Source organism: Bombus vancouverensis, chromosome 12 (genome assembly GCF_051014615.1).
Source record: "Bombus vancouverensis nearcticus chromosome 12, iyBomVanc1_principal, whole genome shotgun sequence".
Classification (NCBI taxonomy): domain Eukaryota; kingdom Metazoa; phylum Arthropoda; class Insecta; order Hymenoptera; family Apidae; genus Bombus; species Bombus vancouverensis.
The window spans coordinates 8630229-8650639 of record NC_134922.1 but is presented as its reverse complement, the minus strand read 5'-3'; the positions used below and the strand labels follow the sequence as shown (position 1 = coordinate 8650639).

The 20411-nt window shown below is 35.3% G+C and overlaps 1 protein-coding gene across 4 annotated transcripts; it reads right to left on the bottom strand.

Moving 5' to 3' along the window:
- Positions 1-1609: 1609 nt before the first annotated feature.
- Positions 1610-20371, bottom strand: LOC117155358 (apyrase). Of its 4 annotated transcripts, none has more exons than XM_033331257.2 (12): positions 20264-20371; positions 9543-9774; positions 7189-7414; positions 6159-6275; positions 6000-6080; positions 4915-5116; positions 3787-3892; positions 3598-3692; positions 3156-3310; positions 2849-3034; positions 2087-2184; positions 1610-2024 (listed from the first exon to the last, which is right to left on the bottom strand). In XM_033331257.2, the coding sequence occupies exons 2-12, from the start codon at positions 9671-9673 to the stop codon at positions 1784-1786; spliced, it is 1638 nt and encodes a 545-aa protein (XP_033187148.1). In that variant the 5' UTR covers positions 9674-9774; positions 20264-20371; the 3' UTR covers positions 1610-1783. The 4 variants fall into 4 exon arrangements, with proteins under 4 accessions (XP_033187148.1, XP_033187147.1, XP_033187144.1 ...); XM_033331256.2 differs by lacking the exon at positions 20264-20371 and adding an exon at positions 15214-15371; XM_033331253.2 differs by lacking the exon at positions 20264-20371 and adding an exon at positions 13546-13801.
- Positions 20372-20411: the final 40 nt, after the last annotated feature.

The window sequence follows — 20411 nt, the reverse complement described above, 5'->3', positions numbered from 1 at the left end:
TCGCTCATTCTCATTCTTACACGGCAGTCTTAATACTATCTTTTTCTATATTCCCCTCTACTCGGTCGTCCAGCTTACATTTTCCTACCACTTGCCAGATACTGGTTCCGTTTCTCTCTGGTTGATAAGTAGATACATAGCTACTGGCTCCACTCCTCCTTTCTTTGGATACTCGCGCGATCCCCTCTTTGCTCCAAACCGAGCCTAGGAGGAACTCAGCCACCGATGAATCGCGACACGATGCAAGCAAATGGCTCGATCTGACCGCGGATTTCAAACTGACAACGTGTTTTGGCTGAGCCGCGGAATGGGATTGGTTGGCGAGCAGAACGGATGATGGTTAGCTGAAGGTAAATGATCGGAGGGTTGCTCGGGCTCGAGCAACTTGGGGAACATTTCCAAGTTGCGAGATTCAGTTTGTTGTATTGTTCTTGTTCGTGGAAGATTGGTTTACGTATTACGATAGGATAGGATATTCGCGCGTTAGAATGGGATATTGATCAGGTTCGTAAATTGGGAAAATGGAACAGAGCAACGAAGCTACAAGTATTAGTTTCTTGACGTTTATCTCGTGAATTACTGTTACGCGAATCGTATATTGGAATAACCTTGAAATTGATTTTTATGTAATGTACAAGTGAATTATTAACACGTGTATGAACTGGCGTGATGCTATGAGTTAAATGTAGGAAGCTAATGTTTTCCAGATGTCTGGAAATCGTGTTTGAAAACGAGAAAGACTGGACTCTGAAGAAACTGTGTCACAGTAAGAGGAGAACGTGAAACGCGAATTTCGAGCGAAAAAAGAGAGTTCTCGCGGCACTACAAAGCTGTTCACGCGTGCTGGCGGAGGGCGATGCAGACGAACAGCTGCTATTTCACCTGTTCGATATATTATTTAAATGCTTCACCTGCCGCGATGTCCAGATACCGCGAGATAAGCGAGCGGACGTTTCCTGCTTTCACGACGATACCACGATATCGCGACCTCTTCGTCGTCGCTTTTTCATTAAAAGCTTTTTAGCAAATGCCTCGTTGAAATCGAACGAAATTGATCGATCTGTCGTAATTCGATTTTCTGCCGCTTTGAAAGATAGAGGGTGAGCGGCGAGACACCGGGTACTGACTAATTTTAGCTTTTAAATATTCTTTGAGCATTTAATAGTCATAATCGTTATTATTATTCTATTTTTATGTATTTTTTATTAATATCGTTATTATTATTTAAAGATTTATTATCCTTTAGGGATTATCGCTCGTAAATATTAAGTATCGTTCGAGTTATAGATGATAATTTATGTATAATTTAATTTAATTAGTAATGAAATTCGATAAAATTAAAAATTCCGAAATTAAGTAATTTAATCTTAAGTCGTTATGATTCCCAGAGTTGCTTCACTACCGTGATTGCCAAGAATGTTGGACATTTTGAATCGTTTTATCATTAATTCTCTCCCTTAATGTGCTTAACGTTTCTTTCGTAACATGAAAAAGAAGTAGATTAAAGTTATCTGTTATCGTTCTCAAGTAATTAAATTTCCTTATCAGTTAGTACCTTGCTAGCTATCCTGTGTATTATCGAAGGAATGAAGCGAACGAACAAGCGAGATTATGAAATAGCATTTTTATTAAATTTACATTTATATTGCACAAGTTCATTTTAGATTAAATGCACTTTACGATACTGTGATATTAATATCAGTTTGCGAAATATGATTCTAGAAAGTCTTTGAATCTTCCTTACCTATTGTTTTGCTAAGAAAATGAATATTTACCGAGCTAACTAAGAACTATTTCCATCTAAAAAGATCACTCGACGATCTCGTCCGGTTAATATAGGGCTGATCTTCTTCATGTATTTAGACAATACTACCCAGTCCAAGTAACCGACTTCGTGATTTCTACCACAGGTTTCGAATGGGACGAATCCATCCCCACCTTGGACTAAGAAGGTTGGAAGTACAATTCTGTACCACTGATCTAACACCAGCTCTTCGTACCTTGGTACCTCGCAAGCTCTACATCTGGAAGAATACGCGAATTACGAAGATTTATCGAAGTTATCGGTGAAAATGTAAGTACTCACCTTATTTTGACATCCTCCACCTTCCTGGAATTTCCTTTTATTTTATAAACCACTTTTAGCCCTGACCATATTAAAATATCTTCTTCCATTTCTAGGATCTGAAATGGTTAAATTAAATATATAACGTCACGGTATATATTAATAAAATATTTATCAGATATCTATATATAAGTTAGTTGGCTTTGAGGAGGACACAGGGAAAGCAAAAGAGAACGAGAGCCTAGCGCATGGCAGCACTTGTTACACGTCGGTAGAAACGGTGCTCGTTGATAGGAGCTGGAACGTAAAAGTATGTAAACATAAAAACGTAAAAGTTGATTACGCTTTCTGTAAAAAGTAAATTCATTCGTTTCGTACAATCTTCTCTAAAATAAGCTATAGCTTTCTAATAATGAACACACACAGGGTGAAGCACGTAATTGGAAGGACTTTTCGGTGAAATTATATATTTATATAGTTATAATAGAATTCCATTTAGAAAATTTAGCAAAAGATTACATACGTACGTATATTAACAATTTATTGTATTATAATTTCAGAAACGATTTGTGATTACGGCTTCGTAAATGGACACTTCACGTGTCTACATACAAAACAAATTAATTAAGTGAAATTATACTTTCTCGAAACCATTCGACTTTTATTCGAAATATTTTTCGCCGAATTAATTGCTGTGTAATTGAAGCAGTTCCAGTTACGGCACATGCTCCGGCCGATATTAAGTTTCTTTAAATTAATGTGAATTAAGATAAAATGTTATACCTGCAGAATGCAGCTGCCTTTTAATTCGAGGATGTCCCAAGTGTTCTCGAAAGGTTGAGCCATTATCAGATCGGCAAACGTGATATCTTGACCTATGGAGTCTATAGGAGCGCGTATTCCTCCAGGATTGTAAACACCAACCGCAGCGTATGTCCACACAGTTTTATTCTCTGCTCTCTCCACATACTACGATCATTTAGCAAACACATTTCATTAGAAAATCCGTGTATAGACATCGCTTTAATTTGCCTCAAAATAATTCTTTAATCGTTAATTCCAGGGGACAGACGAAATATTTGTGACATACAGCATCGACCATGGCGTCTGTGATCAAATTTCCAAGGTTGCATTCGTTTCTGCGACATTTATTGTCGAGGAAAACTCTCGTTCGAGCAATCTTCGTTCCTGCCTTCTCATCTACCCTTACTTTCCATGGTGCCAAAGCCTTCAGCATCTCAGGATCTGGAGGAACATTTTGATAAGTGATCATCTAACTACGTTTCACGAAAGAACACATTCTCAATTAATAAAATATTAATTTTGATTAATACCTAACAAATCAAAAAAAAATCGATTCTTCCAGTCAGAAAAATATAAATAAAGTACAAGTTAAGAGGTAATTGTTTAAAATTTCATCAATATTACAAGATTCCTTCATTTTCATTTACTTGATTGATACAAAAAAGTAACTATCCCCTAAATGTTTGGTATAATGTGTACATATAATAAAAGCAGATATTTATTCTTACCTTCCTCGATAGAGTAATCAAGGAGAATCGGATTTCCGTCCCAATCAACCACCTCGCCATCCGCATCGAACCACACCGTCAAGTTCCCCAGGTACCTGGCACAAACAGGAAACCACTTCCTCATTTTCTAGAAGAGAAGTAGACGAAACAACAGGCAGTTTCTTTTTTTATCGAGAACAAATTACCAACTTTGTGAAAGCAGCTGCCTGAACGATCAACACTGTTCTGTTGGTCTCCTCTTGAACCACCACCACGGGATATTCATCCTCTGGCTCGTCGATGAAAGGGGCTGGTCCTAAATGATAAGTATTTTATCGACACGAGCGTTTAACAATTAATAGAAATAAGATCTTCCAGCAAATGATCGCTATGGTCTGATAAAATATACACATAATATGCTAATAATAATATACTATAACTATACTAATAGTAATACTATTTAAAAATTTGTTCACGGGATAATCACAGTAGTCTAAGCAAAATGACGATAATAATAGTAATAAAATAATATTTTAAAAACCACTCTAATTTATTTTAGCACTCTAATTTAAAACCACTATTTTATTTTTTAAAAGCCACTCTAATAAAAAAATAAAGGAATATAAATATTCTTATTTATTTTTGAGGGTAGAACGAAGATGATCGTTAGATCGTAACATATGAATTCTCTGATTAAGTGTTTGATATTTTCCTTCCTGATCGATCATACGAAGAAGTATATCATTTACCTACGATATGATTCGTATAAAATTCAAAATGATTCAACTTATAATATTTTGTTTCGCGTATCTTCTGTTTGAAATACCGTTGCAAGGTTTTCAGTAAATTATTCTCTTTGCGGTGGTACAATGAGTCATCTTTCTTTACGAGTTTATATTCGATTATTTTAGAGGCAGAGCTGGCCATGGCCATCGTCGAAGGTTGCATGACTGCTAACTATATACAAACTTTCAGTACTGTTCTATTTGAACATTTGGGACGATGAATACTGCAGGATAATAGAAAATGTTAATCAATATGTTTAACTAATATTCCAAATACAGGATAACTATCACGTATTTTAAAAAATACTTGAAAAGTTCGAGGATATCTAGATTTTATTTTTAGAAGAGTCTTAAAAGGAAATTGAAGAGAAACGAAGAAAAAAAAGCTGATCTAGAAAAACTATATAAAATTCAAGACAACAATGGCAAGAGTGTATCAGTTCCAATAATACAGTATTTCGATGAACAACTTGTTTTAACAAAAAACAAAAGTATATTTATCTTAATCGAGATAAACAGAATACTATCGAATACTTGCAAATGTAGTGATTACCTGAATAAAGAAACGTATGAGAATGTCCACCAACGATAAGGTCGATCAGAGGACACTTGGCTGCCATTATTCTGTCCACATCCAATCCACAATGGCTTAAAACGATAATAATGTCGATCCCTCGGGACTTCAATCTCCGTGCCTCGTCATTCACCGATTCCACCTCATCCAGAAACTTTAATTTCCCGGTAATGGAAATTGTCTGGTAATTTGTAAGTTTCAATTAAGGACCAGAGTAACGTCGAATCACTCTTCCGGTTAAACCTTCGTCAACGTAATCTTCTCCCGTTTTCTGTCTCGTGCAATTATCTCCGTGCTTCTTGGAATCCGTTTAAACGTATTGATGATTAAAATATAGTTTAATAGTGACTTTTATGACCATTTTTATCTCATTCATATATAAGGCCATAAGAGAAACAAGATAAATTAAGAATACACTGATGGTTTGTCTCGTTGAATGTGAAATAAGTTTCAGCTATTAAATTATTCAACTATTCAAATACAATACATCATATTCGATTATGTTAGACTAATCGAATAAAATATTTAGAAAATAATCATTTAACGAACATATTATTTTATCAGATGTCGTTTTGAAGATGTCGTTTCTATTAGTTTATCTAAATAAGCAAACAATTTTTCTTCCAGTTATTTCGTTACTTAATTATCAAACTTTTGTTTATCCTATTTAGCATAAAATAAAAATCGAAATGATCTGCCAGTTAATCCAAAACAATCTTTCTTTTTCGTTTCTGTTAAATCTCCTTCCGGAATATTTTCAAAAACGAAATCTAGATGTTCTTGAATTTTTAAATACCTTCTTAAAATACATAGCGTTATCCTCTGTTTGGAATTTCGATTAAATTTTAGTATTATTAGTTTAGTATCGTTAAACGATAAAATACTTGGAATTATTACTTTCTATATTGATCTTAAACAAAATATCTTCAGTTAATTAGTCAATATTGGGAGATGACGAGACCTTAATGTTGCAAGTGCATTCTATCCTTTAAAAAAAACTCATGATTCGCTCGATTACGTCGACGAAGGATTAATCAAACGTGAAATTAAAATTCGATACGAACATCCGTGGTCGATATAATAACGCCGATGACTCCGATCTTCGTGCCATTCCTTTCAATGATTGTGCTGTTCTTATAGAGCCCCTAAAAATATTGCAGCAACATTCATGCTTCAGGTTTGAAATTTCAATGGAAACCTTAGTTATAGTATAATGTACTAACCTGCATTGTTGGCTCTTCACTTGCATCGATATTGGTGACTACTACTGGTGCCTTGACCATTTTTAAAAACGGAACCACTCCCTCGATATCATCGTCAAATTCATGGTTTCCTATTGTCTGAAAATTTAATCGTCTTATAATCTTCTCTTCTAATAATTCTAAGTACGAACTCTATCTACAATTTATTTTATTATTTTATTAAATGATTTTATCTACGAAATCTAAATAAACTGAGATAACATTGATTATCGATTATTATCGGTACGATTTAAGAATGTCATGTTTACATATCAGATTTTGTATTATCAAATAAAGAGATATAAGTTATCAACATTTATGTAGTTATTACCACTATTTTATTATTATCTATAAGTTACCATTTGCAATTTCCAATTCCGCAATTATTACAATCAATCGACCTTCTTTTGCAACAAAACTATAATCTTCCATGATCGTCAGAAATTTACTGACTCGGTCGCGTAGATCCTCGCACTCAATATCTGGATCAATTTAATTAACAGACTGTTACGCGATCACGAGCGAAACCATGTTTTCCCGTGGCTTCATCGACCAAATTTGACACGATAAATTCAGCTCCATCGGTTTCAAACATTAAATTTCGTTTAACGACGAGAACGAGCCACGTTCGAATGATCGATTGTTAACTTTTTGACCCAATTAAACCAATCGACCGATCAACAGCGGAAAGAAACCCCTTTTCCTATTCTTTTTTATCAGTTTATCGTCTCTCCAGTTTAGTTCCACTTTTACATCGTTCTTCGAAAGACTCTATCTCCATCGTTTCTAACTCCATCTCTGTCATTTATTTCCTGGGACGATTATCATTTTGTTACTTTGGTTGTCTTTAATTATCACGATGCGCCTCAAGTTTCGTTTCGAATTAATAGAAAAAAATAAAATGTTTTTTCCTTATCACATATTTAAAATCTCTTCTCTCGTGCTGATAATTGGCGATAGTTCAGCCTCAACATACTTGTTTTCGCGTGATTATTTCATGAGGCCGTCTTACCATAACATCGTGCGGTAACATGTTCATGAAGGTGGCAGTCGCGTTCCAACGGTGAACGTTGTACCACAGTGTCCCTTGATAGTGATCGCCAGCGTTCAAGAAAATTGGATTCGGCCTTTCATTCATTAAACGATTCACTGCCGTGGAGACTCTTGAGATTCCACCGACGCAATCCTTCTCCTCGCCTTCGTGACACGCTTCGGATCGAGGGCCTGTTTGCTCGAATCTAGAAAATATTTTCCTTCGTGAATAAGTTTGAGTTATACAGTGGTTCGCAAAAGATGATGTCAACAGATAGAAATAATATTCTAATAGTTACCACAGGAAGCTTTAACACGTATATTGCGTAAAACATTTTGAAATTTTATTAGCATTCTAATGAGACTCGATTGTCATCGTTATATCGATAAAATATCAGAACAATATGTACGTAAAAGTTACAAAATATTTCATGTCATGATTTATTTATTATCTTTGACAGTCAACCATTCATCGTATTAGTAAATCGCTATATTCAGAACTATGCTTGAAACTAGTTATACGCTTAAAATGAATATTCAGCCTGTGTACTAATTTTTTACCGTATGTACTTTTGCAACGACTATCTTGTTACTTTTGTACACGTTTTCAGACTGATACAAATTTTACGAACGTAGACAATATCGTCTCGTTATAGTGGCAATGAAATTTCGTAATGTTTCATACAATGCGTACAATATGGTGATAACGGTTCTCCATGGTGAGTGTTCAGATACTTTCGCGATACTTTCATGATGCTATAATCGAATTCCGAAAAAACAAATACAGTACAAATGTACAAATCGAGTACAAATATTACTCGAACAGAATGGAAACTCGCGTCGAGGGTGGATATTGAGCAAGACGAAGCTCGTTAATAGAAAAACGAACGCGATAAAAAAGAGTTGTCATGATCAGTCCGAATCATCGCGTCCCTGACCTTGAGATTTCACTTGCTGAGACCTCGGAAATCAAGCAGCTCACGCTTTTAGAATTCCGTTTCCATTGTTGAACGACCAGTCGATTATGTAACCGATTTTCATTCCCCTTTTCTACGTAGTGTCTCTCCTTTAATGCGAATCGTCATTCGATCATAAAATTGTTAATTACGGCAGTTATCGATGTTATTTATGCATCGTGTATTAACCATCGACGTGTTTACGATCGATCAATATGATCAATTCAACAAATCATTTTGTATTGAAAACATCACTCGATGCGAATTATCGTGAATCATTGTTTGTGGAAGTGTAATAAAATTTCATGTCGTGTTTGTAGATATGGATGTCTATGTTTTAATTTAAAAATGCAGAGAATGCATACAGTGTACAAAAATAGAACGTGAAATATACGGAATATAATATTCGTTGTAATATTAATTTCTCTGTTCAAGGCTAATCACTAATATCATTAGCGTACTTTGCAAATACCATTACTATATAAATGATATATTAGTAATATATTACATATCTTTAAGTATAAGTTTTTTTTTTTATTTATTTAATATTTCACATTCACAATTTGTCCAATTTGGACATTTGGTAGAATTTCTTAGCTGTTTGATTATCATGTGGGTGGCTATCCCCAATGGGGTACCTTTAAGTATAAGTTGTAACTTGTAAATTGATTAATTAGTTAATTTGTACTAACTTAATCCTAGCAGGTCGGAGAAAGATTAGGCTTCCTTGTCAATACTTAATACGCTATTTCCTCTGCATCCTAACAGTACAAACAATTATCGCGAATAATAAACTTAGTATGTGTACAACAGCAACATTAACATAAAACGTTTCCATTGACCCAGATTTTTCGATTCTCGCAACGTCATTCGCGTTCTCATTGAATTACCATTCACTGAATATATAATATACATTCTGCCGTTCGGCTTTTTTGTAGTAACTATATATATGGATTTTGTAAAACAATCAGAAATCAAGATTGAATCAGTAATTAGAAGAAACGCGCACTACCTTCCTGCGGAATCGTCAGATTATTAAATCGAAATTATTTCTTAAAAGACATAGGAACAACGCATCTTACCATTTACTACATATTCTACTATACAAACTTGCTGTTTAAATATGACGATTTTAACGAACAAATTTAAAAACAGTTTGCCATTTTATTAATTTCTTTCGATCGCTTTCTGGCAGATATCCCAGAGATAGCTTCACGAAAAACGTTTCGTTATTTTTTTACTCAAGTTCCTTCAAGCTCTCCTGCAATATTCAATCTTCTCGAAAGAATTTTATAAAATAGCCAGAAAATGAAATCAGTGAAGTTTAATTCGTTTTACAATTAAAACGCGTGTTATGAAAGACAAGCATGCGGCTTACCTCGCGTGGAAATCATTTAGGTGTATCACCGACAACTCGAATAAATCCGATCGTCCCGGATAATACAGTCCCCTTCCGGTGAATCCGTAACATATCTGAAGCAGAAACGGTAACAGCAAAAACGGAAGCATCGTGGATTGAATTCGTGCATCGGGAACGTCGCGGCTCTCCTCCAGGAATTACGTCTCTGGAATCTTCTTCACCGCATCCAAGTCGCTTCCCTCGAGTTTCTCTACGAGAACGAAATAACGTGTCCTGCATTCATAGTTGGAAACTAGTTCGTACCAAGGTTTAGACGATATTAGGCACTACGACGAAGGCTCTCGCGATCACTGCTCGAGCTTTCAAGTTTGCACATTGAAACGTGAAACTTCGTCGAGTCTTATTCGACGACTTTTAAGAGAAAGGAGAATCTGAAAGGAATATGTTCGAACGTAACGTTAACCAAGATTAGTCTGGACCGTCGATCTATGCGATCTTCTTACGAACAAAGATCAAAGAATACATATTCAATCTTTCTAAACGATATGAATAGTTGTTGTTGTTGCATAGTGTTTGGATTGACTTTCTACGATAGAAATTGTATATATCTTGTCTTAAGCTTGTCTTTAGGTTTCTTTTAACGCTTCGCGGACTGGAGACGCGAATTCACGTATTACGTATAAAAATGTTAACTACTGTTAAATAAGGCAATAAAAAGAAGCAATGGACGCTATAAACAAAGCGTTATGAATGTGTTTTTCACATTACATGCTTGAATAATACGAAACCATTGTCAATATATCAGATGTAATATTGTTTGGTCGGTTCGTTCGGATTTTTAAGGAATTTAATAAAATAATAAATTTTCCTTAGCACCTCTCCGTCGGGGAAATTGTTTTCAAGCATATCACACTGAAAAACATTACTAGAAACATCTCTAAATATGTTCGTTGATTTTTAATAAAATATTACACGTGTTAAATGCTGCTCGAAAAGTTCGTTATAAAGTCGACATAAAAAATCATATTGGAAAGGTTTTCGCCGAAGGAACCTGAGCCCTTCTGGAAGGATGGAATATTGGAGTTACGTGAAAGATGAAGAAAGCTTATGGAACGAAATGGCATAAATGTATATCGAATAGAAATGTAAATCGCAACGAACTTTCCGAGCGATCTTTGGAATCTTTTCGGTCACTGTGCAGAAATACGCGGCAATTCGGACTATGTGCTTGTCACAGCATACGGTTCTCAAAATGTCAAGCTGTTTGCAGGTTCTTCTTGGCGTGTATTGCATTGTCAAAGCTAATAGGAGGATGAATACGTATCGTTGATGCAGATAGCCTAAGTAAACCAGCAAAGAGGAACACTAAATGAGATTATCGGTCTACTATATCTATTTCATTTAATTCTTCTGTTAGATGGCTACCTGTGTGTAAAGTGTGTAAAGTAAAGGTTTGTAGATACATACAATGTCAAAACAAATATTTCTTGAAATACATAAATAAAAGCTACAGGCTTGATTATTGGTCACGCGTGTCTTTCGGAAGTTAATTGAATGATAAATTGAAAAATAATGATTAGAGAAAAACAACGATGTTGGCTTCGTTGTAAACCTCGAGCGATTAGATCGCTGTGTGTCGTTAATAACCGTTCAAAAGTAACCGTTAAAATAATTGAAAATGATACCTGTTTCATGAAATCTAAGGACGTAGAAAAAGCGGTGGCGATCAATTTGGCTTCTGAAAAAATTAAACGTGGACAAACAGCCTATTCTTTCAATCCCTTCAGATCCTCGGAAACAATAACCGTCCTTTATGTGTAATTAGGTTAAAGCAATCGCGATATCATTATCGCGTTGTTTCGTAACAGTACAGTGAATTTATCATTCGCCGCTGACAGAACTAATTTGGCATTAATTAATTCGCTGGGAGGGACGATTGACGGAATGATTAATGGTCTAATTCATCGTGACATCGTATGTAAAGTGTCTGAGAAAACTGAGCCAAGCCGTGGCGTTAAAATGACAGAAAATGGAAACGGACCTGATTAGGAAAAATTAAATAACTTCGAACGATACATCACGTGGTGCGGTTAACTTCTCCAAAAGTGAAGGCTCGTCGAAGATTTTAAGGTCACTTACGTTTTTTTTTAAATGATATTTATATGGAAACCATTTCAAAAGATATTTATATTTAAAATGATAGTCTAAAAAATATTTCGATGTTGATTTCATCAAATTGAGCAAGACAAGCAATTGATGCAAGACAAGGGAAACATGAGCATAAAAGCACTGTATCGTTTCTCCTTGTCTTTTATACGATAAGTGTCACAAGTTAAGATTAAGATATCCTTTAAACTAATTTTTCGACTCGAATGTACCTCGATGCTTTTCTGTAGAGAATTAAAAAATGCATCGAATAGTGTATAAAAAAATGTGTAGTTCCATATAAAAAAGTAGAGGTGGCTTTGAAATTTTTAAAACGTCTCCACTTTCGGACGAAACAATTGCGCCATTCACTCGAACCATTTAACTTTTCCTAATGCTTTTTCCTATCTTTCACCGTTTGAACGCTGTGACTTGGCCCAATTGTGCGTGACACTCTGCAAATTTGTAGGCAGCGTATTATTCTTCTTTCTTTTCCTACATTCCACGAATTTCAACAATTAATTTCTACCTTGAAACGTATAGACTACTTGGCCATGAAACGTTTAGATTACTAAACAGCAACGTGACTTGATGACTTATCTGTGAGATGTAATGATAGCTTATAAAGACTGTTACGCTATCTGTACAAGATACTAAATATTAGGTTGCTGCAGAAGTATATTTTACAAATTCAATTTACGTTCATCCATTTAGATATATTTTTATCATACTTTTTTATACCGTTTTGCAATGCTTAAGAAAAGCTTAAAGTCGGTTATCAGATTTATGATTGTAAAATTCAATGTTTTGAATATCCGATAGATAAACCGTGGATCTAAACAAATGTAGAACTAAACAAAAGTAAAACTAATGTAACCAAACAAACAACGCCTAAATAGAAATTTCTTATCTGCATTCTGCGTTTTTTCATGTTTGAAAATTTTCCATAAATTCATAAACATCTACAGTGTAAGATATTTCATTGTTATCTTCTGTCAGCTCTAGAGAATTAGATAACAATTCCATATTTAATACTGATAACTTGCTCATGCCAAGTATCCCAAATTGAACTTGTTATTCAATTACTTTGAAGCGAAATTGACATAAACATCATTAACATGAATATCATCGATCGAATAAAGCATCGGTTCATTGTTATTTCAGCCGCTCACAAGCCGTACTGATTAACTCCATAAATTACGAAGCGAAGGAAATTGTTTTTAAAGTTACAATTTTTTAATACCTGCGGATTCACGCTAATTTATGTATATTTTCTTGCAATAAATAAACCCGTGGAAGCAAACAGCTCGTTTCCTCGCCAAGTCCAATATCAATCACGTGTCCAAACATGTAATGAAATCGAGAAACTTACGAAAAGCGGAGTTGATCAGTTTGCCTTCCGAGAGACTCGTTTCGTACTTTTTCTCGGAGTTTTAATAAAGTACTCATGAACTTGTGTTTATACGACATCCGTTTCCTAGTTTTACTCGTAGAACACGCTATATAGCTTCGTTTTACGAAAACCACACACTCCAAGGACACATTCTGTATACAAACGAAACGACGGGCAAACTGTATGCGACAACCTAATATTAAGCACGAGTATGAATTTCATCGTACGCGAATGTTGTAATTTGTGGCTGAACCAGCGGGCAACGATAAAAAAAAAATCCAGATGACAAAACAGCGAGAACAGAGTTACGAAAGGGAGCGCGAAATAATTGTCACAATCCGCGGATGAGAATCGCGGAGAATCTAATTTCTCGACGGAAATGTCGCAATTTGCCGCGTAATCGGTCGATTTGCCAAAACGCGGCCATAATTAGCCGCAAAACGCGTCGTGATTAATCGCAAATTTAACAATCACGCAACACACCTGTCGGTCGTGAACGCTCGTCCTCAACTGTCTAGCTGACGGAAGGAACCACGTTTGCATTCCTTCCACGACCAGACAAATTCACTATCAGGATAATACAATGCTGGTTATACAACAAACACGATAAAAAATTCCGTCGGGAGAAGGCAGATTGTCTCTTTTGTTGCTCGGAACGTTCGTACCGGTGTAAACACGGAAATTTTTCGGAAACTTTTACTTAAGATCGCTAATATTGTTCTTGGCGATTAAAACTCTGAAGTTGAGGTCTTTGCGTGATACGTCAACGTATATATAGACTAGGGTGTCTCTTTACTTCAAGGTTCTTTTTTCTTATCAATCAATAGAATCAGTATGAGGTAGGTTAATTAAATTGCAATTGGATTTTCTTGTTTAACGAATCACGTGGAATGCGTTGAGAGATACACATTATTTGTCTCGGGATCCTGGATGACAGTCTTATTCGTAGGTGCTTAGCATATTGCCGTATCGTTTCGTCGAGATAAATACGCTTAGTGACATTGTTTAGTGATGATCGTTAACGTCTCTGTCGATTAAATATCATCAGAACGTCAAAAATACGTGTGTTGGATATATAAGTAAGATTCGAATAATATTTTTTAATTAGAGTGGCTATAAAGAGGATTTGCGCGTACCATTATCGTCCAGTAAAACGTTCCTTTAACAAATTCTACGTTTCATTTTCGTAGTATCAAATTTTTATAATATACGTGAAAGTACCACTAGTTGACACAAAATTTGATTATACTTGGTATAAGCTAATTAATTATGTAAATTTCGTAATATGTACAGCGACATGCAGATTCTTTTTGTATCCACTGTGTATTAATCTTGAAATACTCTAATTTCTCAGAATCCTCTTGCATGGTAAGCTATTACTTAATAACATTGGTAAATTTACAAGTTACAAGTTATGGCTTGTAAAATTCTATTATATAAACAATTTTTACCATTTTATACGTTAGAAATTAATCTCCGATATCATTAAGACGTTTCACGACAGTTCATAGTAAGATGATTGACTTACAGCCGACTAATAACAAATTGTATAATAAAATGAATGAAATATGTGTAATAGAATGTATCCCATAAACATCTTTCATCGCGCGTCAAACATACTTATTCTGAAACTCTATTGTCAGAACTGTTACTGATGATAGAATATTACTGCAAAATGATATATCAACACTGATCATTTTTAACCTGTAAAACAACTTGTAATAATATCGTATACTTGCAAAAAGGATGCAGGAAGTATAAGTAACAAAGAGCTTCTCTAGAAAATGGGTAAAACAAAAGCCAGTAAGTGTACCTACTGTAGCGTTCCGAGATTAACATCATCCTAAAACTAAGAAACACAAAACATGCTGAAACTTTATCCTACAATTAACAACGAAGTATATCAAAGAAGAATTAAGAATATAAATTTTGAAGCGGCTGTTGCACGCGAAGATCAAGGTTACACGATTACATTCTTGCCTCGATTGAAGTCTGGCCAACGATTCCACGAAGGCTTCGTCCAAGGTAGATTAACTAGTTTAGGGCAAAAAGAGGCTGACTTATATGGATAAATGCGGATAAAAGGAGAAGGGCTGCAGGTAAAAGAATTTCAAACTAAGGGACCCTCGAACAATTGGCAGGCTCTCTTACCTTAGGAATCCTTTTTATCTGGCTCGGTTTGCTCTTGTTCTTCGTACGAGCAGTATCCCAGGAATTGAAATCACTCGTGACAGAAAGCGAACTGTCTAACAACCCGATTCTTCGTCGATCATCTCGCCGAATGGAGGCGAATGATGCCTCTTTTAATCGTTAAACGATGCAAAGTTAATTAACGCTAGAAAAAATCGAAATGAGAAATGTCAGCCTTTCTCGTCCTCGCAGTTACACGTATCGTCAAAGTATTCGGACACTAGTAGCAACTTCCTACGAGTTATATGTGTCATCTGAAAGATTTGAGAGAGGAAAATACGGCATGATATAATGTGGCCATCATGGAAATTGATAAGGTTTAATCGACAAGATATTTGTCGAAAACGTACGCTTCGTAAGAGATAAAAAACTATTTGATCAGTCAATTAGCCATTATATTAACGATTACCGTGTAAACGTGTTTTAATTACGGTGCTCTTGAAGTATAAGCTTGAGTCTATTACGTCAATGCGTTTTTACGTGGTTACTAATGTACTCTTTATCGCGTGTTTCCTTACTCATGTAGAAACTGGTTGCTAAGTTATTCGTACGATTTTTTTTTGCGACTTCGATAGAAAAGATAACTCCGTGTATAAAACAGATGGCGAAACGACCTCGATAATTTATATCCATGGAAAATCTCCCGATACATCAGACAATAGATTTCAAAACTCGGCCCAATTAACCAACTAACGAACTTTGTAATATTTCGCTAAAACCCTTGCAAAATCGCTCGCTATTGCGTTTCCCCTTATCGTGATTTCAATCGATTTCTTGCTTCAGTAATATATGTATACGTAATATCTCAAGTGACTTAAACAAACCAACAATTTTTAATAAATATGTTGAGAAAGAAATTAAATTATATTGAAACAGAATATATTAAGGAAGAAGAAATTCAATTATTTAAGAAGTTTTTGATCGATATGTACGTTTGAGAAACGCTATGTATATCACAAATTCAAAAGTACTGCAATATTTGCTTGTTTTGCAAAAAGATGTACTTAGTTTAACATTCATTACTACGCATATATTACGTCCGTTTAATAACATGCTTAAGTAATGCTGCTGATACAACTGGCATTTCAGATATTCCGATAAGATGACTAAACACATAAAACAAAGGCGGTTCCAGAGCAAACATCGTTATTTAGAACGAAGACACTTTCGATGAGAAAGAAATACAGGTGGTATTTTAATAAAGATGAATGTGTTGATCATACAGTCACGAATAAATCAATTTGCAATGATCTTATTCTTCGTAATCGCCATAGCTACATAAAATATGATATTATAGCAATTAAGTTGAATCTTGAAGAACAATATACAGCAATGAAACCGATGTAATTATTGCAAAACCTTGTGTAAATGTTAGGTAAGTTGACAACGTCTGTCATTTCAAATTTTGTAATTTTATAAATTTTTAATCGAATCAAGAAAATTCTTTCGTGTTAACAATTACCTTAATGCGCGCATCGATATTTTAATGACAAATGTATGCTTAATATCAAACGTTAACAATTCAGATTTATATTCTGCTATTTCCATAAAAACGTAATAAACGTTGGTTCGATTATTAATTTACGATTAATTCCTCAGGTAAAACTCGCATAGCGTTATGGACGATAATGTACACTGGCAAATTCAATCAACAGAAATTCGATTAAAAGTAATGTAAAATCCGTGTTTTCGCGTATTCCTCATGCAAATATATATGTACGTATAATGTATATCAATGCAAGAACGCAAAGCTTTTTACAGTCCCGCTTTGCTATCGATAAGAACGCTATCAGCAGACTTCACAATCGTCAACGTTATCGTTACTATTGTATATTTACTTGTTATTTTTTCTATTATTTCTTCGTTACGCCCAAGCAACCGACGAGGTCATTTCCTTTGAACGTCACACTTCCAATTCATCGATTTTCCTATCATACTCAACTGTCATTTTCGAGATAGTCGTATTGATGAAATATGTGCATATACCCTAATCGAAGTTAGCAAATGCAGATCATACAGGAAAAACATGATGCCTCTATACCTGGTGACTTGTTTATCACTTTTATATGATTATGTTACGTGGTTAACCAATTTGACGACCGAGAAAAAGTATCTTAATGCGACATACAGTTGAAAAATAATCTGACAGATTCAAACGTATCAAATTGAGCAATCAGTTTATTCTCGTATTAACTTTCATGATAAAATTTATAATTTATAATCTTTAAATAACTTTCATAACGTTATATGCAATACGATACGATGAATATTTCGTTTAAAGAAATTGAAATACATCGAACAAAGATTATGCAAACATACACGGGCAGCATTTACGAAGATCGGAATATTTATAGAAAAAAATTCTTCTGCCATATACAGCTACAAGATACTGATAAAAATTATTTAGTACGATGAATATTTCGTTTTGAAATTCGTTTCCTGAGAGAAGACCAGCACGCGCAAAGATGCGCTTATTCTTACGAATCTTTTAATTGCTTCTTTACAAAAGACGAGAATTGCGACTCGTCGCATCTTCAGCCGCGATCTTCAACCATCCTCTGTTCGCCTCTAAGAGACAAAGTGAGAAGAGACGAAGTCAAAAGAGAAGAAACGTCGCTAGTCGATGCCGCGCATCCTGGCGCGATGACAAAATCGTTCTATATTCGAGTTCTGACCATGTCGCTTAATAAAGCAGCGTCTGTGATCGAGTAACGATCCGCAAGGCGAATCTTCTACCGGAAAATGAGTGCATCGTCATCCTCGTGTACCGTAATTCGCGATAAGGTGCTATTGATGCGCTTGTTTGATCACAAAGTGGCATTACGTAAACACAGAGAAGTTCTCCTTGACTCTTCGATATAATTTCGAATTTCTATTAAAATGGTAAAATTTCGAAACAGACGAATGCAAGCTGTTCAAGTTTAACTGTTTAACGTTGTCGAAGTGACAGGAAATGTGAAGAAATACGAAAGAAAGACAGAAAATGATCCGAAGCGTGACGACTCTGTGTGAAATCTATTGACAAATCATTTGGATTTTCGTTGCCTCGAGATTTGTTAAATTTGATGAACAATCAGATAATGAGATAAAACGGCCATTATTTCTCATTTAAGCCGTACGATGAAAGAAGATGGTGTCAGAAGCTATTATTCCTTTCAAAATTAAGTAACAATGAAAAAATAGTATAGAACAGAGATATTATTCTATATCTATAGAGATGATAACACGAACAGTGGGAGGGATATATCTTTAATAGAGTGGAAAATTTTTAATACTCGACATAAAAATACGCGAATTAGTGATATTATCGCAGATTTACTCTACAGCCAGAAATATTTTCGCGATCGTATCAAACGACGTGACGCTTTATCATGGGTAAGATCGTACGCATACGACAATTAAGTTGAGAATAATCGGAGCAATTTTTATAAAGGCCATGTGCCAACAGAATAGATACGCTCGAACGCTGGTCAATTTATTTCATCTTCTATTTTTATTCCATATATATTTCCATTACATTTATACGTTATGCATTATGCATAGTTTATGATCACGTTGTGTTCACAAGGTAAAGTCAAATGTGAACGTATATATTTAGCTCTGAAAAGGAATAAAATCAAGACGATCTCGACTACCTCTAATCGATCAAACAAACTCGTTTGCGAGTCTGCCATTGAACTTTAAAAGCACCAACCGACCAGCTTGCCAAAAACTACAGCGCTGAACTGACACAATCGATCGTTCGTTCGGAAGGAAGGTACTAAGAAATTATGTAGTATATATATGTCGGAGATGAAAAGACATCGGGGCCTTTCCTTTAGAATTTTTGGGGAAATCCCCAATACTTTAGTCTAGACTATTTATTATAGCTGTACTTAAATAATAAAACTTAGGGGTAGTTGTTATGATTCAATCTGATTGTGTTTACCCGAGATTTATGACAGTGGGCTTGGGCACGAGGTGACACAACTGGTCGCTGAACGTAGCCACGGTCACGGGATGAACGTTTTTACCTAACAGAGAAGTGCCAATATTATGGGACACTCGTTGTATTAACAATCAAACCCCGGGCAGGAACAATGTCGCTGCTACGTGGAACTGCCTAGCAACGGCGGCTGGAATTTTGTTGGTATCCCCGGCCAATATATAACAAAACGAACTCGACCGTAAGGAGAGGAAAGTTTTCATCAGTCTTTTATTCTTGCGATCACCTTGTCGTCACAGCAAATGTTACTTTGTGTTCCAAAATATATTCTACGTTTAACAAAGAGTTACCCCGTTGACCGTGGATTCGTTATTGAACCTAAGAACATTGTCATTAACGTCTCGAGTGTCTAATCATCACGGTTATTTGTCAAACCGTGTAAAAATCATATTTATATCAGTAAATATAATCTCTATCGTACAACAACGATGGCTAGTCCGAATGAAGATTCGTTACGCGCCCCTAAACCTAACGATAACCCGACATATATATTTGGACAATTTTCAAAGTTTCACAAAAACAGCACGAAAACTATTATGCTAACGATTTTTATATTTTCCAGCTCTAGGAAACAAATTTTAACAGATTGTGTTTAAATTAAATAATGTCATACGCAATATTCGTATTCAGTATTCAAAACGTTAAAGCTTTATGGTATCTATCGATGAATAATGTATCGGCAATTTGTGAATTCTCTTCGTAGAATAACAACCATCATTACCATTCTCAGTCTCTAAACTTCTAACTGCTCTAACTTCTAACTTCTAGCTGCCTACGAAAATTGGAAAGTTAGCCTGTTAATCAAGAAGATCAAGCTAATTAGATCGCCACTCTCTTGGCCATAATAATCCCCTTATCTAATTTCACATTTTTAAGAGTCAGGATCGATCCAACCGAAATTAATTTCTCCCTATCGAATTTGAATTCCGTGATTCTAAGAATCTCTCGCCGAAAGACAACCGCGCGCAATTTACAGGTGAAAATTAAAAACTGCCAAGATACAAGAAAAATTCAAATTTCACGCACATTCGTCGTTTATCGTTCACCGTTCGCCGCACGTCAAACAGATTTTTCCAAAAGCTGCCTTCCCGTCTTCTCCGCGTCGAGGATGAACCACGTGTACTCGGCAGAATTTACCACCGTCTCAACCAGTTTGCTCTGAAATCCACGAGCC

What these genes read in the sequence shown, in the direction of transcription:
- LOC117155358 (XM_033331257.2), bottom strand. Translation starts at nt 9,673, where the DNA reads ATGCTTCCGTTTTTGCTGTTACCGTTTCTGCTTCAGATATGTTACGGA. An exon ending in TGTTACCGCACGATGTTATG is followed by an intron (nt 6,276 to 7,188) that starts GTAAGACGGCCT and finishes TTAAATTTTCAG; the next exon opens with ACAATAGGAAACCATGAATT. An exon ending in AAGGCAGCTGCATTCTGCAG is followed by an intron (nt 2,185 to 2,848) that starts GTATAACATTTT and finishes TAACCATTTCAG; the next exon opens with ATCCTAGAAATGGAAGAAGA.